Genomic DNA, 18,923 nt, shown 5'->3' with positions numbered 1-18,923 from the left:
TCTGCCATCCGCCTGTGACGAAAGGCAAATAATGACTGGGGGATGAGGGAAGTGGGGGAGGTATTTAAGCCTTTGGCTAGGGTGTCTTTGCCTCCTCCTGGTGGCCAGGTTCTTAATTCCCAACAGTAATGAATGAAGCTGTGGACTCTCCTCCCCTTTAGATGGAAATTATTCTAATTGCTAGATTGCCTGTTTTACTTCTAGTTCTCATCTTGCACAATAATGCTCAAAACATACTGTACTCTAAGGAACATCCTTAGCCAGGACTGGACTGGGAATAAAAAGCAGCCCTGGAAAAATATGAAGACCAGCCCTATTTTCTGAGTTAGTAGAATGCAAATGCCCCATTTTTCTCAAAGGGGATTACTGGGATACTCCTTCCCCAATTGTTTTCCAGAATTTAATTATATTACTTTGTATTAAGTACAAATGTCAGATTGATGAGTTATATAGGCACCATACAACCCAATTGCATCCAGTAATCACCCCTATAAAGTGTAGCTTTCTAGCCGCAGCTGCTGCAGCTGTTATTTATTGTTGTTGTTATTAATATATGTTATTGTAATACTTTTATTTATAAAACATGTTCTGTGAACTTTGTGACAACAAGCACATAAAACTTATTATTTCAAAATAGCTTCTTTATAATTATGGACTGTATTTCAGAAGACATCTTAAATCATTAGTCTGTACTGTGCTTGGTAAACTGTCACAACATAAAAAATAGTATTGGTAATTGGTATCGGTGAGTATTTAAAAAAAAAAAAAAAAAAGTATTCGTACTTGAACTTGGTCTTAAAAAAATGGTATCAGTGCAACCCTACTAATAGGTATAAATCTAACTACGGAGCAGTAGCTTTAAGGGTAGAATAAATATGAAGGATATTATTTCATAATTACCTTTACACAGCTTGAAGTAATATGTTTTCCATACACATTCAGTGCTATTTAATATACATCCCAATAATAAAATGAGTTTCATACTGTAGATATATAAAACACTGAAACTAATGTTCATTCGGTACCTTAAACCACTGCACTTTATTCTCTTGGAAAAAAAACAAAAGACATTTTAAATTTAAATTAATGTTTTATTCCCAAGAATCTTAACATCTTTACACATTTCAAGTCATAAAATCTAAATATTTTTCTTCTTTTTTTGCCTTCGTTTTGAAAGCCAGGAATTAACTGGTACAGTGCAGAAGCTCAACACTGAGAACAAAAACACTGAACAAAAGAGATTGAGAAGCTGCTTAAACTGGTGCCTGACTGAGCGCCCAGTTACATTAAAATAAATACACAACTTCATCTTTACACATTTGCTTCATAGTTTACATCCCAAAGGTTTTCGAGAACATCAACGATATAATCTCTATATTTTTACTACACAAGGTACAATGTAAAAGATGACAAACACAGGATGAAGGGGATTTTACAGTGAATTTTTAGCATTTATTCAATAACACCCGTAACACAGGGAGTGCACAAGGGCCAGAGACTCTGGGTAAAACCATTCATTCTGACTTTATTTCTTGTTTTCTAACCCATACTTCATCAGAGAGAGTTCTGCAATGCAGGTGATTGATGGCGATTCAGATAGAGCACGCAATTTGAAGCACATTTCTAATTTACTCCTATCATCAATTGTTCTTTGTTCTCTTGCTATCTTTATTTGAAAAGCAAGAATGTAAGCTTAGGAGCCGGCCCATTTTTTATTCGGTTGCGCTTGCCGATTGATTGGTGGCTAAATGTAGCCACCAATTAGCAAGCACTATCAAGGGTGCAGAATCAAAAATGGGTTGGCTCCTTAGCGTAGATTCCGTCTTTTTCATATAAGATCGCATTAGAACGAAAAAAAAATAGTTTGAAGTAAATTAGAAAGTTGCTCTATCTGAATTATGAAAGAAACAATGTGGGTTTAGTATACCTTTAAGAATTAGCATACTCTCCGGTCACAGATTGCAATGTAAACTCTGGCTCTATAAGACTCGAGCCCAAACTGATGGGTTCTTGTTCACTTCAGCCAAAGTATTGAAGGAGTTGAAGAACCAACAACCGTGAATAGATCGGACACTAACAGGAGAAAAAAAAAAGTTTTCACATTCCTTCCAGGGCATTAGGAGCGCAAAATATTTACTACCCAACATCACTAATGCAACTTACAGGAGACGCCAAAGCCCATATATGCTATCAAGCTCCATGTTCCCTTTTATTAGGCAAATGTCATAACACACTAGACTAAAGCACTTTAAGCTCCATTTAATAAAAGAAACAGAAGATTATGCAATGAAGGGAACGATGCCCTATATATATAATAATATTCCCCTCATTAGATAATAGTCTGCTTAAATTTGTTCAGTATTTTGACCAGATGCTGAGCGCAGAATACAGAAGCTCAATGTGATACCGAAGCTGTATTTATTCTGTGGTATTAGGCTTGTACACGTAACAAAGGGAGGGCCAATGAGAGTGTGATTAAACAGACATGTGGTGCAGAGTCTGGTATCTATTGGCTGTACCGTGTTCAATAAGCAGGCAGTATTACAAAGTTCAATGACAGTGCTTGGAATGAGCCCTAGTTTTAGGACTTGTACAGTGCATAAGGTAGTATCCAAGAAAGTCCTCTCTGATTGCAAAGGGTTTAATATGTGATACAAAATTAGGTCTGTCAGCATATGCTGAATCACTCCTATGACCATAAACTGGAATTATACAGTTTACGCAATGTGGTACTGGAAATCTAGTGTCTATTTATACAATTCACCGAGCCCAACAGAATCCCTTTCCCATGTGCACTCCATCTGCTCAGCACATCAGGTGTTCACAAAGTACATTCACCACACTGCTGGGTATAACAGCTACACGGAGGCACTCAGAACACTGGAATGGACACAATTGTTTTAAGACCTACTGAATGTGAATAGGGGCAATAGGTTTCTATCGTAATGTACAGGAGCTCCAGCACTAATGCAGGAGCCAGAGGTCTGAGATGAGTTGGTAGACGGCAGCCCACATGGCTTCTAATCTTCCAAACTACGGAAGGCGTTCTGCATGTCTTCCAGCAGCTGGGCGTAATCGGCCTTAATCTTGGCTTCTCCGTCTTTCACTGGGTCCTATCAAAAACAAACAAAAAAACATCAGACTTTAATGCAATGCAAATCATAATAGGGATTATATGACATATACAGCATCAATAGGCTAAAGGAAAGCAGCCATGATTCAATTTATCCTGATCTTCCATACAACAGTGTTATAATAAGGCCCAAATTAGTCATTTCATCATCCAGAAGCCCTGTCACGTTTTACACCTTCAATATTCTTTAGCAGCTAAATAACTATGATTATGTTTAATTCGAATGATACGCACTGGTTGTAAAAAAAAAAGGCGTATGTAGTCATTTTTTAACAGAGTCAAAATATATCATGAAAGTGCATTAACGCATTTCTGACAGCTGAGAAGAGACACATATTTAAAGGAAGCGCATGAAAAGTGTTTGTTCTACGAGTGGCAGAGGGCATAAGATTCAGGAAAACAGTAAGAAATACAGTAAGGTGGTGAATAAAAAAACAACACACGTTTACAATAATGAGTAGACATGTGCACCTGTTGATTTGTTTCACAAACAAGTGCTGAATATGGCCACGAGCGATGGCATTTGGCTACCTTACATGCCAGATTATGTGTGTGAGAGACACAGAGATCTGTACAAATCCAGAGGTTTGTGTGCTGCACATTCACATGAATAAATCCACAGGGACCCACGGCCATATTCAGCATAAAAAAATGCACTTTGCGCTCCGTCATGTTGTAACTTAGGTCTCCTTCCCCGCTGATGCAGTTAGGGACACTAGAGTGTGCAGTCAATGACTGGTGAAAAAGCAGTGATAAGTATGGAGTTGTCATTCCCACTTCTAGCAGGAACTGGAAAACTAACATTTTTAAGAAAATGGCAATATAGTTTCATTATTTAATTTGTCCCAAGTTTTTTTTAACTACACATTGCTAAACACAATCTCACTGTGTTTAATATCCCTTTAAGCATCAGAAACATGACATGGTGGGTAACTAAAGAATAATAAAATGCATCATTATTGCTTCCCCATGGGGCTGATCTGAACAAAAGGCAATAAAACAGTCACATGATGGGAGCAGTCAACTGGAAGAGGCAAATTTACTGGCTTACCTCTCCATCCCTGGTATCAGCTTATGCTGGGGTTGTTTATTGTTCTATGTAGATATTACTTGTTGTAGGTGGCACAGCCCTGCACAACCTTTGCCCTATTGGAGCAATAGTAACAAAGAAGGGGAGCGCCCCTTTAAACTAGCCACAATGGGAGTATTTGGTGCCTTTTTGAATAAAGCTAATGCTGAGTGAACTAGATGAAAACATAGGCCAAAAAGAACTAATATGTAATGAATCCATATCATCCAGGAAAAAAACATAATTTAGGTAAGAACTTACCTTATAAATTAATTTCTTTCATATTGGCAAGAGTCCATGAGCTAGTGACGTATGGATGGATATACAATCCTACCAGGAGGGGCAAAGTTTCCCAAACCTCAAAATGCCTATAAATGCACCCCTCACCACACCCACAATTCAGTTTAACAAATAGCCAAGTAGTAGGGTGAGAGAAAAAGGAGTAAAAAAAAGCATACAAAAAAGAGGAACTGGAAATATAATTGCGCTTTTATACAAAAAATCATAACCACCAGAAAAAAGGGTGGGTCTCATGGACTCTTGCCAATAAGAAATAAATGAATTTATCAGGTAAGTTCTTACATAAATTATGTTTTCTTTCATGTAATTGGCAAGAGTCCATGAGCTAGTGATGTATGGGATAGAAATACCAAAGATGTGGAAGTCCACAGAAGAGTCACTAGAAAGGGAGGGATAAAATAAAAACAGCCATTTTCCGCTGAAAAAAATAAATCCACCAAAAATAAGTTTTTCTCATAAATTGAAAGAAAAAATATTTAAAACATTAGCACAAGAATCAAGCTGAAACAGCTGCCTGAAGAACTTTTCTACCAAAGACTGCTTCAGACGAAGCAAATACATCAAAATGGTAACATTTAGTAAATGTATGCAAAGAAGACCAAGTTGCTGCTTTGCAAATCTGATCAACTGAAGCTTCATAAGTGGAGACTGATCTAGTAGAATGAGCTGTGATCCTCTGAGGTGGGGACTGTCCCGCCTCCAAATAAGCTTTATGAATCAAAAGCTTCAACCAAGATGCCAAAGAAATGGCAGAAGCTTTCTGACCTTTCCTAGAACTAGAGAAGACAACAAATAGACTAAAAGTCTTCCTGAAATCTTTAGTAGCTTCAACGTAATATTTCAAAGCTCTTACAACATCCAAAGAATGCAAAGATCTTTCAACAGCATTCTTGGGATTAGGACACAAGGAAGGAACAACAAGTCTGCAAAACAGCCTTATCCTGATGGAAAATCAGAAAAGGAGACTTACAAGAGAGCAGACAATTCAGAAACTCTCCTAGCTGAAGAGAGAGCCAAAAGAAACAACACTTTACAAGAAAGTAGTTTAATATCCAAAGAATGCATAGGCTCAAAAGGAGGAGCCTGCAAAGTCTTCGAAACCAAATTAAGACTCCAAGGAGGAGAGATTGATTTAATAACGGGCTTGATACGAACCAAAGCCTGAACAAAACAGTGAATATCAGGAAGCTTAGCAATCTTTCTATGAAATAAAACAGAAAGAGCAGAGATTTGTCCCTTCAAAGTACTTGCAGACAAACCTTTATCCAAACCATCCTGAAGAAACTGTAAAATTCTAGGAATTCTAAAAGTATGCCAGGAGAATTTATGAGAAGAACACCATGAAATATAGGTCTTCCAAACTAGATAATAAATCTTCCTTGAAACAGACTTACGAGCCTGTAGCATAGTATTAATCACAGAGTCAAAGAAACATCTATGACTAAACACTAAGCGTTCAATTTCCATACCTTCAAATTTAACGATTTGAGATCCTGATGGAAAAACGGCCCTTAAGACAGAATGTCTGGTCTTAGAGGAAGTGGCGAAGGCTGGCAAACTGGACATCCGAACAAGATCCGCATACCAAAACCTGTGAGGCCACGTTGGTGCTATCAGAAACACATCCGATTGTTCCATAATGATCTTGGAGATCATTCTTGGAAGAAGAACTAGAGGCAGAAATATATAAGTAGGTTGGTAAAACCAAGGAACTGCTAAAGCATCCCCCATCTCCGCCTGAGGATCCCTGGACAGGTACCTGGGAAGTTTCTTGTTTAAATGAGAAGCCATCAGATCTATTTCTGGAAGACCCCACATCTGTACAATCTGACAAAATACATCTGGATGGAGAGACCACTCCCCCGGATGTAAAGTCTGACAACTGAGATAATCTGCTTCCCAATTGTCTACACCTAGGATATGCACCGCAGAAATTAGACAAGAGCTGGATTCTGCCCAAGAAAGTATCCGAGATACTTCTTTCATAGCTAGAGGATTTGGAGTCCCATCCTGATGATTGACATATGCCACAGTTGTGATATTGTCCGTCTGAAAATAAATGAATGGTTCTCTCTTTAACAGAGGTCAAACCTGAAGAGCCCTGAATATAGCACAGAGTTCTAAAATATTGATTGTTAACCTCGCCTCTTGAGGTTTCCAAACCCCTTCTGCTGTCAGAGATCCTCAGACAGCTCCCCAACCTGAAAGACTTGCATCTGTTGTGATCACAGTCCAGGTAGGACAAACAAAAGAGGCCCCCTGAAATAAACGATGATGGTCTAACCACCAAGTCAGAGAGAGTTGAATGTTGGGATTTAAGTATATCAATTGTGATATCTGAGTATAATCCCTGCACCATTGATTCAGCATACAAAGCTGTAGAGGTCTCATGTGAAAACGAGCAAAGGGGATCGTGTCCGATACTGCAATCTTGAGACCTAAAACTTCCATGCACAAAGTCACTGAAGGGAATGATTGAGACTGAAGGTTTTGCAAGCTGAAACCAATTTAATTTGTCTCTTGTCTGTTAAAGACAGAGTCATGGACACTGAATCTATCTGGAAACCTAAAAAGGTGACCCTTGTCTGAGGAATCAAGAAACTCTTTGGTAAATTGATCCTCTAACCATGTCTTTGAAAAAACAACACCAGTTGATTTGTGTGAGATTCGGCTAAATGTAAAGACTGAGCTAGTACGAAGATATATAAGGAAACACTGCAATACCCTGTTCTCTGATTACAGATAGAAGGGCACCAAGAACCTTCGAAAAGATCCTTGAAGCTGTTGCTAGGCCAAATGGAAGAGCGACAAATTGGTAATGCTTGTCTAGAAAAGAGAATCTCAGAAACCGATAGTGGTCTGGATGAATCGGAATGTGAAGATATGCATCCTGTAAGTCTATCATGGACATATAATGACCTTGCTGAACAAAAGGCAAAATAGTCCTCATAGTCACCATCTTGAAAGTTGGGACTCTTACAAAACGATTCAAAAACTTCAGATCCAGAACTAGCCTGAATTAATTTTCTTTCTTTGGGACAATGAATAGATTTGAACCCCAGACCCTGTTCCTGAAACGGAACTGGTATTATTACCCCTGAAAGCTCTAGATCTGAAACACACTTCAGAAAACCTGAGCCTTCACCGGATTTGCTGGAACGTGAGAGAGAAAGAATCTTCTCACAGGAGGTCTTACTCTGAAACCTATTTGATACCCTTGAAAGACAATACTTTGAATCCACTGATTTTAAACAGAATCTGCCCAAATGTCTTGGAATAATTTCAATCTGCCCCCCACCAGCTGAACTGGATCGAGGGCCGCACCTTCATGCAGACTTGGGGGCTGGCTTTGGTTTCTTAAAAGGCTTGGATTTATTCCAACTTGAAGAAGGTTTCCAATTGGAACATAGTCTTTAGGGGAAGGATTGGTTTTCTGTTCCTTGTTCTGTCGAAAAGAACGAAAACTATTAGAAGCTTTAGATTTACCCTTAGATCTTTTATCCTGAGGCAAAAAAACTCCCTTCGCCCAAAGTGATAGTTGAAATTATTGAATCCAACTGAGAACCAAATAAATTGCTAACTTGGAAAGAAAGAGATAGTAATCTAAACTTAGATACCATGTCAGCATTCCAAGATTTGAGCCATATAGCTCTTCTAGTTAAAATAGCTAAAGACATAGATTTAACATCAATTTTGATTATAGCAAAAATAGCATCACAGATAAAATGATTAGCATGTTGAAGTAAACGAACAATGCTAGACAAATCAGGATCTGTTTCCTGTTGCGCTAAGCTATCCAACCAAAAGGTTGATGCAGCCGCAACATCAGCTATAGCAATGGTAAGCCTGAGAAGATAGCCAGAATATAAATAAGCTTTCCTTAGATAAGATTCAAGTTTCCTATATAAAGGATCTTTAAAATAAGTACTGTCTTCCATAGGAATAGTAGTACGTTTGGCAAGAGTAGAAATAGCCCCATCAACTTTGGGGACTTTTTCCCAAAACTCTAATCTAGCCGCTGGCAAAGGGTACAACCTTTTAAACCTAGAAGAAGGAATGAAAGAAGTACCAGGCTTAATCCATTCCTTATCAATCACATCAGAAATAGCATCAGGAACTGGAAAAACCTCAGAAGTAACCACAGGAGGTTTATAAACAGAATTTAAACGTTTACTAGTTTTGATATCAAGAGGACTAGACTCCTCAATATCTAAAGTAACCAACACTTCTTTTAACAAGGAACGAAAAAAGTCAAACTTGAAAAGATAAGTAGATTTGTCAGTGTCAATGTCTGAGGTAGGATCTTCTGAATCAGAGAGATCCTTATCGGAGGAGGATATTTCAGTATGTTGTCGGTCATTAGAAATTTCATCAATTTTATAAGAAGTTTTAAAAGACCTTTTAAGTTTATTAGAAGGCGGAATAGCAGACAAAGCCTTCTGTATTGCATCAACAATATCATATTTCATATCAACAGGGATATCATGTACATTAGATGTTGAAGGAACAACAGAAACTGTACTAGTACTGATGGAAACGTTTACTGCTGTGCAAAAGCTTATAATGACAACTGCTACATACTGCAGCTGGAGATATAATCTCAGCAAATTTACAACAGATACACTTAGCTTTGGTAGAACTGGGATCAGGCAGCAGGGTTCCAACAGTTGCTTCTGAAACAGGATGAGATTGAGACATCTTGCAAAATGTAAAAAAAAACAAAAAAAAAAACAATAAAGCAAAATTTACAATTTCCTTATATGGCAGTTTCAGGAATGGGGAAAAAATGCAAACAGCATAGCCCTCTGAGCATATAGAAGGCAAGAGGCATATAGGAAGTGGGGTGAAAAATAAAGTACATTTTTGGCTCCAAGTATGACGCACAAAGAAGTTGAAAAATGTTTTGGCGCCAACAACATCCGCAAATGATGCAACTTTCGTCATAACAGACACAACCTCGTGCAAGGAAACCTGGCGTCAACTAAGATGCCGGAAATGACGAACTTGCATAATCAAAGATGTACCATCGCGCCAAAAAAATTATTGCGCCAAGAATGATGCCATAAATAACAGCATTTTGTGCCCTTGCGAGCCTAATTTTGCCTGCGAAATTAAAAGAAAAAACAGTCAATTTGAAAAAAGGACTATACCCCAGGTAAGACAAATAACTTCCTAAACATGCTTCCCAAACTGAAACTGACAGTCTGCAAAAGGATATATACATAGACCTGACTCATGGCAAATATAAGTAAAATACATATATTTAAAACTTTATATTAATACATAAAGCGCCAAACCATAGCCGAGAGTGTCTAAAATAAGAAAAATATGCTTGCCGAAAGACACCCATCCATATATAGCAGATAGCCAAACCAGTACTGAAAAAGTATCAGCAGAGGTAATGGTATATAAGAGTATATCGTCGATCTGAAAAGGGAGGTAGGAGATGAATCCCTACGACCGATAACAGAGAACCTTTGAAAAGATTTCCCGCAAGGAAAACCATAAAATCAATAGGCGATACTCCCTTCACATTCCTTTGACAAACACTGTACTCAGAAGAATTGGGCTTCAAAATGCTTAGAAGCGCTTATCATAGAAGAAATAATAGAAATCAAGCACAAAACTTACTTCACCACCTCCATAGGAGGCAAAGTTTGTAAAACTGAATTGTGGGTGTGGTGAGGGGTGTATTTATAGGCATTTTGAGGTTTGGGAAACTTTGCCCCTCCTGGTAGGAATGTATATCCCATACGTCACTAGCTCTTGGACTCTTGCCAATTACATGAAAGAAATATATTTATGCATGTGCATCTTCCAACTCAGACTTTGATAGTAAATTATCCACTTGAAAAAAGGCAGAAACTCAAACTGTTCAACGAGAAACCTCTTATTACTCCCCATTCCCTCCATTTTTACCATTTAGCCATAAGAAGTCATAAGAACATCAGAAAAGAAAAAAAGGGGCATCATGTGCTGTTACTACAAATATGAAGAGAAAAAAAATTAAACGGGATAGTCTACTCCAAAAAATTTTATTGTTTAAAAGATAGATAATCCCTCTATTACCCATTCCCCAGTTTTGCATAACCAACACGGTTATATTAATACACATTTTACCTCTGTGATTAGCTTGTATCTAAGCCTCTGCAGACTACCTCATTATCTTAGTTCTATTTACAGACTTGGACAAATCTCTTACTCACTAAGGACGAAAAAACATAATTTATGTAAGAACTTACCTGATAAATTCATTTCTTTCATATTAGCAAGAGTCCATGAGCTAGTGACGTATGGGATATACATTCCTACCAGGAGGGGCAAAGTTTCCCAAACCTTAAAATGCCTATAAATACACCCCTCACCACACCCACAAATCAGTTTAACGAATAGCCAAGAAGTGGGGTGATAAGAAAAAAGTGCGAAAGCATAAAAAATAAGGAATTGGAATAATTGTGCTTTATACAAAAAAATCATAACCACCACAAAAAAGGGTGGGCCTCATGGACTCTTGCTAATATGAAAGAAATGAATTTATCAGGTAAATTCTTACATAAATTATGTTTTCTTTCATGTAATTAGCAAGAGTCCATGAGCTAGTGACGTATGGGATAATGACTACCCAAGATGTGGATCTTTCCACGCAAGAGTCACTAGAGAGGGAGGGATAAAATAAAGACAGCCAATTCCTGCTGAAAATAATCCACACCCAAAATAAAGTTTAATGAAAACATAAGCAGAAGATTCAAACTGAAACCACTGCCTGAAGTACTTTTCTACCAAAAACTGCTTCAGAAGAAGAAAACACATCAAAAATGGTAGAATTTAGTAAAAGTATGCAAAGAGGACCAAGTTGCTGCTTTGCAAATCTGATCAACCGAAGCTTCATTCCTAAACGCCCAGGAAGTAGAAACTGACCTAGTAGAATGAGCTGTAATCCTTCGAGGCGGAGTTTTACCCGACTCGACATAGGCATGATGAAATAAAGATTTCAACCAAGATGCCAAAGAAATGGCAGAAGCTTTCTGGCCTTTTCTAGAACCGGAAAAGATGACAAATAGACAAGAAGTCTTTCGGAAAGACTTAGTAGTTTCAACATAATAATACAAAGCTCTAACAGCATCCAAAGAATGCAATGATTTCTCCTTAGAATTCATAGGATTAGGACATAATGAAGGAACCACAATTTCTCTACTAATGTTGTTAGAATTCACAACCTTAGGTAAAAAATTCAAAAGAAGTTTGCAGCACTGCCTTATCCTGATGAAAAATCAGAAAAGGAGACTCACAAGAAAGAGCAGATAATTCAGAGACTCTTCTGGCAGAAGAGATGGCCAAAAGAAACAAAACTTTCCAAGAAAGTAATTTAATGACCAAAGAATACATGGGTTCAAAAGGAGGAGCTTGAAGAGCCCCCAGAACCAAATTCAAACTCCAAGGAGGAGAAATTGACTGAATGACAGGTTTTATACGAACCAAAGCTTGTACAAAACAATGAATATCAGGAAGATTAGCAATCTTTCTGTGAAAAAGAACAGAAAGAGCAGAGATTTGTCCATTCAAGGAACTTGCGGACAAACCTTTATCTAAACCATCCTGAAGAAAATGTAAAATTCTCGTTATTCAAAAAGAATGCCAAGAAAAATGATGAGAAAGACACTAAGAAATATAAGTCTTCCAGACTCTATAATATATCTCTCTAGATACAGATTTACGAGCCTGTCACATAGTATCAATCACAGAGTCAGAGAAACCTCTTTGACCAAGAATCAAGCGTTCAAACTCCATACCTTAAAATTTAAGGATTTGAGATCCTGATGGAAGAAAGGACCTTGCGACAGAAAGTCTGGTCTTAACGGAAGGGTCCACAGCTGGCAAGAGGCCATCCGGACAAGATCCGCATACCAAAACCTGTGAGGCCATGCTGGAGCTACCAGCAGGACAAACGAGCATTCCTTTAGAATCTTGGAGAATACTCTTGGAAGAAGAACTAGAGGCGGAAAGATATAGGCAAGATGATACTTCCAAGGAAGTGATAATGCATCCACTGCCTCCGCCCGAGGATCCCGGGATCTGGACAGATACCAGGGAAGTTTCTTGTTTAGATGAGAAGCCATCAGATCTATTTCTGGGAGTTCCCACATTTGAACAATCTGAAGAAATACCTCTGGGTGAAGAGACCATTCGCCCGGATGCAACGTTTGGCGACTGAGATAATCCGCTTCCCAATTGTCTATACCTGGGATATGAACCGCAGAGATTAGACAGGAGCTGGATTCCGCCCAAACCAAAATTCGAGATACTTCTTTCATAGCCAGAGGACTGTGAGTCCCTCCTTGATGATTGATGTATGCCACAGTTGTGACATTGTCTATCTGAAAACAAATGAACAACTCTCTCTTCAGAAGAGGCCAAGACTGAAGAGCTCTGAAAATTGCACGGAGTTCCAAAATATTGATCGGTAATCTCACCTCCTGAGATTCCCAAACCCCTTGTGCCGTCAGAGACCCCCACACAGCTCCCCAACCTGTAAGACTTGCATCTGTTGAGATTATAGTCCAGGTCGGAAGAACAAAGAAGCCCCCTGAACTAAACGATGGTGATCTGTCCACCACGTCAGAGAGTGTCGTATAATCGGTTTAAAGATATTAATTGAGATATCTTTGTGTAATCCCTGCACCATTGGTTCAGCATACAGAGCTGAAGAGGTCGCATGTGAAAACGAGCAAAGGAGATCGCATCCGATGCGGCAGTCCTAAGACCTAAAATTTCCATGCATAAGGCTACCAAAGGGAATGATTGTGACTGAAGGTTTTGACAAGCTGATATCAATGTTAAACTTCTCTTGTCTGACAAGGACAGAGTCATAGACACTGAATCTATCTGGAAACCTAAAAAGGTTACCCTTGTCTGAGGAATCAATGAACTTTTTGGTAAATTGATCCTCCAACCATGATCTTGAAGAAACAACACAAGTCGATTCGTATGAGATTCTGCGAAAATGTGAAGACTGAGCAAGTACCAAGATATCGTCCAAATAAGGAAATACCAAAACCCTGTTCTCTGATTACAGACAGAAGGGCACCGAGAACCTTTGAAAAAATGATTGGAGCTGATGCTAGGCCAAACGGTAGAGCCACAAAACTGGTAATGCTTGTCTAAAAAGAGAATCTCAGAAACTAAAAGTGATCTGGATGAATCGGAATATGCAGATATGCATCCTGAAAATCTATTGTAGACATATAATGCCCTTGCTAAACAAAAGGCAGGATAGTCCTACAGTTACCATCTTGAATGTTGGTATCCTTACATAACGATTCAATATTGATAGATCCGGAACTGGTCTGAAGGAATTGACCTTCTTTGGTACAATGAAGAGATAGAATAAAACCCCAGCCCCTGTTCCAGAACTGGAACTGGCATAATTACTCCAGCCAACTCTAGATCTGAAACACATTTCAGAAATGCTGAGCCTTTGCTGTGTTTACTGGGACAAGGGAAAGAAAAAAATCTCTTTGCAGGAGGCCTCAACTTGAAGCCAATTCTGTACCTTTCTGAAACAATGTTCTGAAACCAGAGATTGTGAACGGAATTGATCCAAATTTCTTTGAAGAAAACGTAATCTGCCCCATACCAGCTGAGCTGGAATGAGGGCCGCACCTTCATGGGTACTTAGGAGCTGGCTTTAGGTTTCTATAAGGCTTGGATATATTCCAAACTGGAAATGGTTTCCAAACTGATACCGCTCCTGAGGATGAAGGATCAGGCTTTTGTTCCTTGTTGTGAGGAAAGGAACGAAAACGATTATTAGACCTAAATTTACCTTAGATTTTTTATCCTTTGGTAAAAAAGTTCCCTTCCCTCCAGTAACAGTTGAGATAATAGAATCCAACTGAGAACCGAATAATTTATTACCCTGGAAAGAAAGGGAAAGCAAAGTTGACTTAGAAGACATATCAGCATTCCAAGTTTTAGGCCATAAAGCTAGAGACATATACCTGACATCAACTCTAATGATATCAAAAAGATGGTATCACAAATAAAATTATTAGCATGTTATAGAATAATAATAATGCTATAAAATTATGATCTGTTACTTGTTGCGCTAAAGCTTCTAACCAAAAAGTTGAAGCTGCAGCAACATCCGCTAAAAATATAGCAGGTCTAAGAAGATTACCTGAACATAAGTAAGCTTTTCATAGAAAGGATTCAATTTTCCTATCTAAAGGATCCTTAAATGAAGTACTATCTGCCGTAGGAATAGTAGTACGTTTAGCAGGAGTAGAGACAGCCCCATTAACCTTAGGGATTTTGTCCCAAAAAACTCTAATCTGTCAGATGGCACAGGATATAATTGCTTAAAACGTTTTAGAAGGAGTAAATGAATTACCTAAATTATTCCATTCCCTGGAAATTACTTCAGAAATAGCATCAGGGAGAGAAAATACTTCTGGAATAACTACAGGAGATTTAAAAACCTTATTTAAACGTTTAGATTTAGTATCAAGAGGACCAGAATCCTCTATTTCTAATGCAATTAATACTTCTTTAAGTAAAGAACGAATAAATTCCATCTTGAACAAATACAAAGATTTATCAGCATCAACCTCTGAGACAGAAACCTCTGAACCAGAAGAACCATTATCAGTATCAGAATGATGATGTTCATTTAAAAATTCATCTGAAAAAAGAGAAGTTTTAAAAGACTTTTATGTATACTAGAAGGAGAAATAACAGACATAGCCTTCTTAATGGATTTAAAAATAAAATCTCTTATGTTATCAGGAACACTCTGAAAATTAGATGTTGACGGAACAGCAACAGGTAATGTAACAGTACTAAAGGAAATTTTATCTGCATTAATAAGTTTGTCATGACATGCAATACAAACAACAGCTGGAGAAACAGATACCAAAAGTTTATAGCAGATACACTTAGCTTGGTAGCTCCAGCACCGGGCAGCGATTTTCCTGAAGTATCTTCTGACTCAATTGCAACGTGGAACATCTTGCAATATGTAATAGAAAAAACAACATATAAAGCAAAATTGATCAAATTCCTTAAATGACTGTTTCAGGAATGGGAAAAAAATGCCAGTGAACAAGCTTCTAGCAACCAGAAGCAATAAATAATGAGACTTAAATAATGTGGAGACAAAAATGACGCCCATATTTTTTAGCGCCAAATAAGACGCCCACATTATTTGGCGCCTAAATGCTTTTGGCGCCAAAAATGACGCCACATCCGGAACGCCGACACTTTTGACGCCAAAAAATGTCAAAAAATGACACAACTTCCGGCGACACGTATGACGCCGGAAACAGAAAAAAATTTTGCGCCAAAAAAGTCCGCGCCAAGAATGACGCAATAAAATGAAGCATTTTCAGCCCCCGCGAGCCTAACAGCCCACAGGGAAAAAGTCAAATTTTTTAAGGTAAGAAAAAATGATTGATTCAAATACATTATCCCAAGTATGAAACTGACTGTCTGAAAATAAGGAATGTTGAACATCCTGAGTCAAGGCAAATAAATGTTTGAATACATATATTTAGAACTTTATAAAAAAGTGCCTAACCATAGCTTAGAGTGTCACAGAAAATAAGCTTACTTACTTACCCCAGGACACTCATCTACATGTTGTAGAAAGCCAAACCAGTACTGAAACGAAAATCAGCAGAGGTAATGGTATATATATATATAAGAGTATATCGTCGATCTGAAAAGGGAGGTAAGAGATGAATCTCTACGACCGATAACAGAGAACCTATGAAATAGACCCCGTAGAAGGAGATCATTGCATTCAAATAGGCAATACTCTCCTCACATCCCTCTGACATTTCACTGCACGCTGAGAGGAAAACCGGGCTCCAACCTGCTGCGGAGCGCATATCAACGTAGAATCTAGCACAAACTTACTTCACCACCTCCATAGGAGGCAAAGTTTGTAAAAACTGATTTGTGGGTGTGGTGAGGGGTGTATTTATAGGCATTTTAAGGTTTGGGAAACTTTGCCCCTCCTGGTAGGAATGTATATCCCATACGTCACTAGCTCATGGACTCTTGCTAATTACATGAAAGAAATGATCACTAGAGGGCGCCAATCTACAATTTTGCCAAATATACAGATAAATCATAAAATACAAAATACCAAAATTTATAGATACTAAATATCCTTAATAAGTTCAGATATACAGTCGTATGCAAATGTTTAGGCACCCCTGACAATTTCCATGATTTTCATTTATAAATAATTGGGTGCTTGGATAAGCAATTTCATTTTGATCTATCAAATAAATGAAGGACACAGTAATATTTCAGTAGTGAAAACAGAATTTATGTTTACCTGATAAATTTCTTTCTCCAATGGTGTGTCCGGTCCACGGCGTCATCCTTACTTGTGGGATATTCTCTTCCCCAACAGGAAATGGCAAAGAGCCCAGCAAAGCTGGTCACATGATCCCTCCTAGGCTCCGCCTACCCCAGTCATTCGACCGACGTTAAGGAGGAATATTTGCATAGGAGAAACCATATGGTACCGTGGTGACTGTAGTTAAAGAAAATAAAATATCAGACCTGATTAAAAAAACCAGGGCGGGCCGTGGACCGGACACACCATTGGAGAAAGAAATTTATCAGGTAAACATAAATTCTGTTTTCTCCAACATAGGTGTGTCCGGTCCACGGCGTCATCCTTACTTGTGGGAACCAATACCAAAGCTTTAGGACACGGATGAAGGGAGGGAGCAAATCAGGTCACCTAAATGGAAGGCACCACGGCTTGCAAAACCTTTCTCCCAAAAATAGCCTCAGAAGAAGCAAAAGTATCAAACTTGTAAAATTTGGTAAAAGTGTGCAGTGAAGACCAAGTCGCTGCCCTACATATCTGATCAACAGAAGCCTCGTTCTTGAAGGCCCATGTGGAAGCCACAGCCCTAGTGGAATGAGCTGTGATTCTTTCGGGAGGCTGCCGTCCGGCAGTCTCGTAAGCCAATCTGATGATGCTTTTAATCCAAAAAGAGAGAGAGGTAGAAGTTGCTTTTTGACCTCTCCTTTTACCTGAATAAACAACAAACAAGGAAGATGTTTGTCTAAAATCCTTTGTAGCATCTAAATAGAATTTTAGAGCGCGAACAACATCCAAATTGTGCAACAAACGTTCCTTCTTTGAAACTGGTTTTGGACACAGAGAAGGTACGATAATCTCCTGGTTAATGTTTTTGTTAGAAACAACTTTTGGAAGAAAACCAGGTTTAGTACGTAAAACCACCTTATCTGCATGGAACACCAGATAAGGAGGAGAACACTGCAGAGCAGATAATTCTGAGACTCTTCTAGCAGAAGAAATCGCAACTAAAAACAAAACTTTCCAAGATAATAACTTAATATCAACGGAATGTAAGGGTTCAAACGGAACCCCCTGAAGAACTGAAAGAACTAAATTGAGACTCCAAGGAGGAGTCAAAGGTTTGTAAACAGGCTTGATTCTAACCAGAGCCTGAACAAAGGCTTGAACATCTGGCACAGCTGCCAGCTTTTTGTGAAGTAATACCGACAAGGCAGAAATCTGTCCCTTCAGGGAACTTGCAGATAATCCTTTTTCCAATCCTTCTTGAAGGAAGGATAGAATCCTAGGAATCTTAACCTTGTCCCAAGGGAATCCTTTAGATTCACACCAACAGATATATTTTTTCCAAATTTTGTGGTAAATCTTTCTAGTCACAGGCTTTCTGGCCTGAACAAGAGTATCGATAACAGAATCTGAGAATCCTCGCTTCGATAAAATCAAGCGTTCAATCTCCAAGCAGTCAGCTGGAGTGAAACCAGATTCGGATGTTCGAACGGACCCTGAACAAGAAGGTCTCGTCTCAAAGGTAGCTTCCAAGGTGGAGCCGATGACATATTCACCAGATCTGCATACCAAGTCCTGCGTGGCCACGCAGGAGCTATCAAGATCACCGACGCCCTCTCCTGCTTGATCCTGGCTATCAGCCTGGGGATGAGAGGAAATGGCGGGAACACATAAGCTAGTTTGAAGGTCCAAGGTGCTACTAGTGCATCCACTAGAGCCGCCTTGGGATCCCTGGATCTGGCCCCGTAGCAAGGAACTTTGAAGTTCTGACGAGAGGCCATCAGATCCATGTCTGGAATGCCCCACAGGTGAGTGACTTGGGCAAAGATTTCCGGATGGAGTTCCCACTCCCCCGGATGCAATGTCTGCCGACTCAGAAAATCCGCTTCCCAATTTTCCACTCCTGGGATGTGGATAGCAGACAGGTGGCAGGAGTGAGACTCCGCCCAAAGAATAATTTTGGTTACTTCTTCCATCGCTAGGGAACTCCTTGTTCCCCCCTGATGGTTGATGTACGCAACAGTCGTCATGTTGTCTGATTGAAACCGTATGAACCTGGTCCTCGCAAGCTG

At 38.9% G+C, this 18,923-nt stretch overlaps 1 protein-coding gene across 3 annotated transcripts in view; it reads right to left on the bottom strand.

The window, feature by feature from the left end:
- Nucleotides 1–1,070: 1,070 nt before the first annotated feature.
- ATP6V1A (ATPase H+ transporting V1 subunit A) overlaps nt 1,071–18,923 on the bottom strand; it is a 230,848-nt gene continuing 212,995 nt past the window's right edge. For all 3 annotated transcript variants that reach the window (XM_053705827.1, XM_053705826.1, XM_053705828.1), the window contains exon 15: nt 1,071–3,113. In XM_053705827.1, the coding sequence (XP_053561802.1) occupies nt 3,021–3,113 (93 nt within the window). In that variant the 3' untranslated portion in view covers nt 1,071–3,020. The remainder of the gene's footprint in view (nt 3,114–18,923) is intronic.

The sequence above is a fragment of the Bombina bombina genome, chromosome 3 (genome assembly GCF_027579735.1).
Source record: "Bombina bombina isolate aBomBom1 chromosome 3, aBomBom1.pri, whole genome shotgun sequence".
Classification (NCBI taxonomy): Eukaryota; Metazoa; Chordata; class Amphibia; order Anura; family Bombinatoridae; genus Bombina; species Bombina bombina.
The sequence above is the reverse complement of the archived record's forward strand: the minus strand, read 5'-3'. Positions and strand labels throughout refer to the sequence as shown.